Here is an 8,957-nt window from a genome sequence, read left to right on the forward strand (position 1 = left end):
AATTGCTGAGTCAGCACCATAAACGCCTATGCTCCTTAGCGCCACCTACCAGAAATTCCCAGAGCGGGGGCCAGCCCAAGCTCAGTGTTAGTAGCTCTACCGTTTATGGGCATGCTTCGTAGTAGGCTAGTACTATGAAAGTACCTATACTGGTGGTAATGTGATAATGTAGGAACGTGAGCAGCAAAAATACAAGAAACTAAAAAAAAGTTGTAACTAACATTTTGTTACCAACTTTAGACTATCACATTTGTAGGTTTGACTATTATGGTGGGACGTAAACAAAAATTGCATCAAATTTAGTTATGGTGCTTTAGTGTTATTTTGGTAGGCCAATATTCTTCTTCTGAATAAAATATGATTCGATCAAATTAGTTGTTCTGCAAGAAGTGGTACGCGTGGCAGTACATAGCGTCCAAGCAATGATGATTGCCCCAGAAAATCGATTTGGGAAACTCCAAACTTGCACTTTCCCAGGTTGATGACAAGGCCATGGTCGGAAAGCTGTTTGAAAAGACGCTTTAAATGGTCGTAGTGCTCGGAAAGAGACTTGCTGGCGACGAGGATGTCGTCAAGATAGACGAACACAAAGTCCAAAGATTGACATACCGTGTCCATCAGTCGCTGAAAGGCCTGTGCCGCATTTTTAAGGCCGAAGGGCATGCGAAGGAATTCAAAAAGGCCAAAAGGGGTAATGACCGCGGTTTTCGCGATGTCAACAGGTGCCACAGGAACCTGGTGGTAGCCACGAACAAGGTCAGTTTTGGAAAAAACGCTAGAACCTGCCAACCGAGCCGAAAAGTCTTGAATGTGAGGAATGGCGTAACGATCAGGCTGGGTAGCTGCGTTAAGACGGCGGTAATCGCCGCAGGGGCGCCACCCACCGGACGACTTTGAAACCATGTGCAGTGGCGAGGCCCATGGACTGGAAGAGCGTCGAATAATGCCCAGTTGCAGCATGTTGTGAAATTCCTTTTTAACGATGCTGAGTTTCTCGGGAGGGAGACGACGAGCGCGAGAGTGCACTGGTGGGCCGTTAGTGGGAATGAAATGCTGAACTCCATGCTTTGGAAGCGACTGTGAAAAATTGAAATGCTGAACTCCATGCTTTGGAAGCGACTGTGGAGTTGTTATTCCTGGGAACTCGGCCAATAGTCGAGCACCAAATGTAGCGAGGTGTTTATTCGAGGTACATCGTAATAGAATAACACAATGTGCGAATACGCCGCATAAGACGAGAGTCAGAGAAAGAAGGCAATCTGTCCGGTTCGCTGTAGTATGAAGGCACACGATAACGGTAGTGAGAGAGGACGCTACAATACTATGTATATAGTATCATTGGTCCAACTGGTACGAGATCATAAAAAGGTTGGGAAACCCTGCTTTGCTGTCATCCAACATATTGGTAAGAACTGTGTGTGACGTCATAAATGCGAGTTGTGGTGATATATGTTATTGTATGTTTAGGTGTGTACCAGTAATTGCTGCGAGTTGAATACCCGTGCTATTTACTTTATCCGGTTACCACAACAGTTGGTAAGATTTGTGCTGTATTTCTGCATTTAAAGCGCAGTGTGCCAATGTCATGCTTTATGCATAAACCGTATCCTATTTGTCGTCTCCTACCGTCCTCTTTGTCCTGCATTCAAAGAATTCGCCTAATAAGATCAGCAAAACCTATCTGTGTGGGCTGCTTGTTGGAGGCTATTAGGAATCGCGTTTTAATTCTCTCCTCGTGTGGCGTTCCGCGCTATAACCGGGTCGCGTTCACGGGACGTAAACAATAGAAACTTCCATACAATTATTTTTCTAATAGTCTGAATGCTCGGTTGTTTTAGAAGTTTGCCCATTTTGCAAAATGTTACGTAAAAGTTCCGAATCACCTTTGGTCGGACACCAGTGTGTTGCTTTTTAGCCTAAAAAACAAACAAACAGATAATTTATGTGTACTTTATTTCAGGGCAATCATACACGACACTGTACATGTGCTAACTCTGCGACTTAAGCTCTTTACCTTCCCACTTGTTTCGCCTAAACATCCATCCTAATGGCAGTTCATCATTTTTTATCATATTGTAACAAAAAAACGGTTTTTCCCTTATTCCCTATTACAGCACAAATCCATTCTCACACAGTTATCGACTATGTACAATTGACCAATATTTGTAAAGCAAAGGTTTGCTGCATTCTGTATAATTTGTATTTACACAGTGCCTCCATCAAACACTGTTTCAATCGTTACGTTTCTTCAGTACAGGGACATACGAATAGTATTCGCTTAAGAACATCACAAGTTGCATTTTTCAAGGAATTTAAGGATATTCATATTATACTGCTTCTGAAAATATCGTTTGTTTGCAGTTGCAATTTCCTTTAGGAGGCTAAATACTATGTGACATAATTGATAGCAAATTGCATGGTGGCCCTTTTTTGTATGCAAAACACTATTAAAACTATTTAGCGAAATACGCTTGGCAGACAACATTTCCCAGAAAATATTTTTTTATTTGAATATACATTACAGCTGCAAATGCACAACTTGTAAACTTATTTTTACAGACGTGTAATACACTATACATAGTGCACGGTATTATTCTGGGCAGAAGGTTGCCATTTTGAACAAAGCCGTCACCATGATGAAAAAAAAGTTGGAAAGGCAATTTTGCAGCAAAGGTCGAACTAGTTCTTTTTTAAAGTTTCCAAAGATACTGTTTTCGACCGCGCAGTAATATTTTGCAGTCGTTTTTATATCTTCTTTTCCATGCTTGATATTTTTTTAGCCACTTTTGTCCTTCTTTGTCTGAATACGATGAGCAACACCTGCGTACATATACAAATAACGTAAAAAGGTTTGTTATGTCTTTAGTTCACAATTGACCTTAAACAAGATAATCTGTAAATTAGATTTTTTTTCTTCCTCCAAATTTAAACCGACGAAATTGTAGTCTTAAACACGGATCCCTGTTATATGCTCACCGTAGGTTAAAATTGAAAAACAGAGTAATCCCATTTGCACATAAATCTTTGTTCTGACACAAAGACTTGTGCTCCAACCAAACTGCACCGCTGCACCAACCATCATCCACAAGTTCCATACCACAAAGGCGATATCTCGCTTTTTTGAAAAGTAATCAATGTATGTATCTGAAACAATATTACAAGTTTGCTTTGCCATAACTTTAAGCGCGAAATCGCATAAGTGGTTCTTACCGCTGATTGTTGTTATCCAAGTAATGCTGGCAAAGGCTGTTGTAACGTATATGACATAAGTCCAACCTAAATTTTGGCTTGATGGTTGCCAAAAGAGAAGAAACAGCCAACATGACAAGTCGATTCCAAAGCCTAGCATAATAGTGACTTTCCGACCATATCGACTGGACAACGAACTGGCCAGCATTGACCATATGCCACCCGCCGCGCTATGTACTGCCATATTAAGTCCGATCTATTTCACGAAAACAGTTTGTCACTATAATAAAAAATGATCACCAAAAAAACTGCAATCGCACCTGCTGGACCCCAAATAGACAGGAACTATAAGCTCTGGATAGATCTGACAGTATGAAGCCCACATACATTCCACCATACAAAGCAAACGGTGCTAAAAGAAGTTGTTGTGGATGAAATAGGAGACTAAATGTTTCTTTGATGCTGGACAATACTGGGGTGAAAACGTTCTGCAAACAAGGAATAATAATTATTTTATGAATAACACAAACGTTTTTAGTTTACCTTGGTTTTGAAATGAACTCCATCGCTGTTTATGTTCTCCCCTTCAAGTCTTGTGTCGCTGGTTTGTTTCGTTTCTTCATCCTTTAACGCTGCTTCTAAAAATACAATTCACGCTTATTTCGACGAATCTTTATTCTAATGGTACATTTCCAACCTTGTTGAAATAATTTAAAAGCCTACTGCAAACGTTTTAGGCCATGCGCAACTTAATATAGTGCAATATACCTCGCGCACTGTTGGTACAGTTTGTATTAACATTTACAAACAGATATGTTATTCTCTATTCTCAAAACAAATACGCTCAAATTCTTCAACAGAAAGTGTTTGCGCAATGATCCTAGGGCTTTAAATCAAGCTCAAATTAAGTTGTCTGTTTATTTGGAAAAATACCTTCTGAAGTTTGGGTTTCCGGATTAACAGCTTCAAGAGAAACATCAATATCTTTCAGCATCGTCAAATACACGATGATTGACACAACAAGCAATCCAGCCATCACTCCCAAAACCAAGTAAAGAGTAATTTGAGACGGCGGCACATACATGTCAATATTCTCGTTTGTGGCGTTTGGATCTTGGCAATCATTTGCGCCACAATACGAAAAATCGACTGTTGATTGATTTTGATTTCCAAACAAATTTTTACCACCAAAAAGAATTCCATATGACAGCAAGTTTGCAAATATCTGTCACAACAATATATTTTTTTAAAGAACAGAAAGCGACTTGTTGTATAAGATGGCCAAGTTATATTTTATAACCTTTCTGACCATTGTCGTAGACATGTGGCAAGTGTCATTAATAGGGAAATTATTTTTTGACCTAACAAACGAAAAAATTTGACCTACAAATTAAAAATGTTGACGTCTGAAGAATTCAAGTAGTTAAAGCATTATCATTTGTCTAAACGAAAGATACTTGAAGTATCTAAAGCAAAACCGAAGCAAGAGCTGCACCTAACCTACAGCTGCCGTAAAATGACTTGGGACCTACAAATTTTTTTTAAACGTTTTGAGGTGTGTTGAGCATCACACCATATCAACCTAATTATTCACTTAATCGTTTATGAATCCCAATAAGTACCCAATGGGTCATTTACAGCAGTATAAAGTAGGCTACAAGGTGTAAACTGAAAAGTTCACTGAAAAATTATGACTTTGTAAGCAATTTTGAAGATATTTGTTTGACTTATTATAAAAATTTGACAGATTTTTGACTTTTTTTACAAGTCAAAAAATAATTGCCCTATTAATAGTCATTAACCCTTCCACCAAAAAAGAGGATTATCGCACTTCTTTTATTACATAACACAGTGTTTTAAACCAACTATTAAAAAATCACATGTGTTTTAGCACCCAACTGTACTGTACCTGACTTAGATAATATCCACTAAAGTAAATTCCCACAAACATAGTTTCGTAGGCGGATGTGTCTTTGTTCCCGTGTCGAGCGTAACACCGCGCGTAGTGAACAGTAAACAATAACAAGGTTGGCCACATCGTCGCCTCCCCGACTGCCACAAGTGTCGCAGCAGGGATCAGAATATAGGGTTCTGCAAACGAAAACGAGGTACTATAAGTAATTATGTTAGACATTATATTTGCACAAACTATTCGAAAAAAATACAAAATAAGAATGTGCGGGGCACGCACGCATGCACGCACAGATTGATGAAAACAATCCTGCGTGACACGAAATTGCGTACAAGGAAAACGGAAGCACAGTATTCAACACGCAATGCAACTGCTGCAAACGATAACAAATAGTACAAGAAAAGAAATAAAATAGTGGTTGCGAAAAAACGAAAAGGTTTGTATGGGTAATATTGCAACAAAATACTAAAGCTTTACATAATATTATTGTTGTAGTAATACTTCCTTTTTTAAATTTTAACCATTTTAAAGTACATTACCTGGATAGAAATTGGCCAATATGTAAATCAAGTACGTGACTTGGGCCACAATCGCCGAGTACCTTTCACCCAATACACGAAGTAGAATTGGAGCAAGAAATATGCTGAAAACGACTGAGCAGCTGTACGTTACTGAAGCTGATGTAACACCTAAATCAACAAAATAGTGGAAACGAAACCAATGGCCCACTACCCTTCAAAACTGACATAGAGTATATTAGTATCAGCAGAGTGTTTTGTAGTATTAATCATTGAATGTCTTGTCCAATTGGTAAAGTTAAACAAGCATTCTTGTGTCAACAAAGCCCGAAATTCGACCTCACACCCGACCCAAACCCCAAACTACCAAATCCAAACCCGGTCCGGACCCGAATTGTATTTGAGACACCTATTTTGGCCCAAAAGTTTGATTAACAAGTCTACAATAAAGAAGTCATACACAATGGACACTAATAGACAATGCCTAAACATGACGTTTCAGGGCTGCTGTACTTTAGGTTTAAGTCCTGCAACTACAACTGTTTATGTAGGTATTTTTTTAAAGCGGACGCGTAAAGTGATTTCAGGCGCAAATTAAGCCGGTTTGTTGTAAATTGTAACCTGAACCCAAACCTGACCCGACTTACAACTTTGAGTGACATGTGCAAAACAATTTATTTAAAAAACGACATCAGGAGCAGTAATTGCTTACCTACACCATCTTTAATGTTAATGCTGGATTGCAGCAGTAAAATTGAAAAGTATGCACCATAAGTGAGAAAGTATCCAATGAAAAACCAGAAAAACTTTCTAAGAACCTCCTTTTTTCCACTTTGCATCTTTGATCTTGTCGAAAAAGTAATAACTTATTTTGTTTTTGACCTAAATTAGCTCTGTAAATAAAACGAATACTTATTGATAGCACTGCTGTTAACTCTTGCCTTTTTTAGGTGTGAACTTTATTTTCGTCGTTTTGTGGCAACAAACTGTTGTAGTTTCCGTCACACCATTGAATCACGAGGCTGTTTCCTGAATTTGATGTATGATGTCTACATTTGTTTATTAAGCGACACACGCGTTCCAAAAATGTTAAAGAAAGATTTTTTTAAATATTTGTAACGGCGACAAAACCTATGTTCGATACGGTTTGATGTGTGGCATGCTGGCATCTTGATTTCACAGGTGAAATATGGCTATTGCCTCCCACTTGTGGTTTATGCGTTTGCAATCTGCAGTTGTGTGTTGTGAGTCGCTTTGTTGTTGTATTGATCAAGCCGGATCTGACAGGCTAATCTATGACAGATTATTATATTTTCGCGCTTCCGTCGAGGCAAGGTAAAGGTTTATGCCAGTGGTTCCCAACCTTCTTTGTTACATTCCTCCCTTTGCCCATTTTCGAACTATTCATTCCTCCCCATAAGACGAAAAACAAATATAACATAAAAAATTATAGCAATTTGAAATAGACCTTATGATTAGGGATGTCCATTTCAGAATCCTTTACAACCGGTATCAAATGTGAACCGGGTCCAAATTATCATGGACATAATAATGTATAAACAAAAATATGATGTAACGTTTCCAATGTAAATGTTTTTATTACAGTTTGTATGAAATTCCTCCCCTGAACTCATAAAATTCCTCCCTCGGGAGAAATTCCTCCCCGGTTGGGAACCACTGGTTTAGGCAATCAATCTCGTTTGAGTTGCAATTGCTTTTAAGGCTTTATTTGGTAGCGACTGTATTCAGCAGTGCTGCTTGAGCATTGCTCATTGTGGTATAAAACTTCGATCTGACTCTTTGAATAAACAAGCTAATCGCTGAACATTTATACCCAATGACGCCAAAGACGCCACCTATATGACGTTAAGTTCCCTATATTTCTATATTTCAAGTCTATATTTCAAAGCATGGCACAACGGTGCTACTTGCAGTTTCAGCACATAACATAAATGAAACTGCGTTATGCACTATAAGCAAACTCTCTCTAAACCAGTAGTTCTCAACGGGAGCCCCAACGCCCCCCATTATGGGGGCCCAGCGACCAGTAAAATTAGATTTGACTGTATTTATTATATTGGGTACTTTGTTTGCTACGTGTTTTTGATGATGATGTCACAATGCATTTTAACAAATCACAATGCGTCATTTATCGGGGTTTGTCTGCGCTTTAAAAGCAAAATTTGCAGGTAGCAATTGACTTGTGCTTGGCCGAACCCAGCGTGAACCCGAGTGCTTGATATACAGAGCATCGCATTTTTTTTGATGTCACAATTGAACGTGTGATTTGTTTACTGCTGACGTACAGAAGTAAAAAATAACAGTTTTAACACGTTTTAAAAACGCCAGAGAATGGAAACACGCTCATTGAAAGTGTTTTAAATTAGTTACCGTTTGCTACATAAAAACGTTGGTGTTTCACTCAGCGTTGGCTTTCCTTACATGTTATGCAGAAAGTGTTTGTGACGTAACAAAACACACCGAACTTTAACTTGCCATGCTCGGTGCTTGACCAAACAAAACAAATGCAGTTAGGGCCATTCGCGGGTACCAAGCTAAAAGCAATGAGCACTGTCTGCAGTTAGTGGTATCGTGTTGAAATAATTTTTAAAATATTTATGATTAGGTGCTAAGATATAGCCTGTTAAACATTCGCTCGCAATTATCGCATTGAAGTTGTTCGTGAAATAAAATCGTTTTGGATTTGTCAGTTTTTTGGGGAGGAGGCGTTTATTCATTACGAACACGCAAAATGGGTGGTATTAGAAAAAAGGTTGAGAAACACTGCTCTAAACTCTACTGATTTGAGTTAAGAAACGCTTATCCAAAGTCCTATACAAATCTAAAAGCGGTTTATGACACCACATACAAAACTAGATAAGAAATAATGCGCAAACAATTGCTTTCATTGTTACATGTGATGAAATAAAAAAGCCTTGAGCAACACGCAAGTAATCGGCACTAATTCATTGCAAATTTCAAGTAGATCGACGCAACAGGGACATAGGTAGCAACATTTCTGTATGTTATAGAATTATCGGCTGCTGATGTTCAGTTTGTTTGGGAAATAGGGAAAAAAGCTTTGTTAATATCCTTAAAGGTTGCCGTATAGATTTCTAGCGTAGTGGTTGAAAAGAATGTTAAACAGTCAATTGGTTGCCCTGTCCTCGGTTGAAATTGATTTTTACGCTTAATTGTCTGAGGTGGTAAAACAAACTCTAATCATAGCCTAACGTCTGTTTTGACAGTTTTCTGAAAAACAAAACTAAAAACAAACAAATTTGGTAAAATCGGTCGAAGTTGCACCTGTTTTAATTACACTAACTAAATTATTTGAC

At 38.4% G+C, this 8,957-nt stretch overlaps 1 protein-coding gene across 1 annotated transcript; it reads right to left on the reverse strand.

Moving 5' to 3' along the window:
- Positions 1 to 1,945: 1,945 nt before the first annotated feature.
- Positions 1,946 to 7,630, reverse strand: LOC145228905 (protein unc-93 homolog A-like). Its single transcript, XM_080094118.1, has 9 exons — positions 6,332 to 7,630; positions 5,641 to 5,790; positions 5,099 to 5,280; positions 4,123 to 4,414; positions 3,733 to 3,827; positions 3,510 to 3,677; positions 3,211 to 3,445; positions 2,977 to 3,144; positions 1,946 to 2,820 (listed from the first exon to the last, which is right to left on the reverse strand). The coding sequence occupies exons 1-9, from the start codon at positions 6,456 to 6,458 to the stop codon at positions 2,777 to 2,779; spliced, it is 1,461 nt and encodes a 486-aa protein (XP_079950244.1). The 5' UTR covers positions 6,459 to 7,630; the 3' UTR covers positions 1,946 to 2,776.
- Between the last annotated feature and the right edge of the window lie 1,327 nt (positions 7,631 to 8,957).

This window comes from Phallusia mammillata, chromosome 5, assembly GCF_965637545.1.
Source record: "Phallusia mammillata chromosome 5, kaPhaMamm4.hap1.1, whole genome shotgun sequence".
Classification (NCBI taxonomy): Eukaryota; Metazoa; Chordata; class Ascidiacea; order Phlebobranchia; family Ascidiidae; genus Phallusia; species Phallusia mammillata.

What these genes read in the sequence shown, in the direction of transcription:
- LOC145228905 (XM_080094118.1), bottom strand. Translation starts at nt 6,458, where the DNA reads ATGCAAAGTGGAAAAAAGGAGGTTCTTAGAAAGTTTTTCTGGTTTTTC. An exon ending in GAGTTCATTTCAAAACCAAG is followed by an intron (nt 3,678 to 3,732) that starts GTAAACTAAAAA and finishes CCTTGTTTGCAG; the next exon opens with AACGTTTTCACCCCAGTATT. An exon ending in TTTTTCAATTTTAACCTACG is followed by an intron (nt 2,821 to 2,976) that starts GTGAGCATATAA and finishes ATATGTACGCAG; the next exon opens with GTGTTGCTCATCGTATTCAG.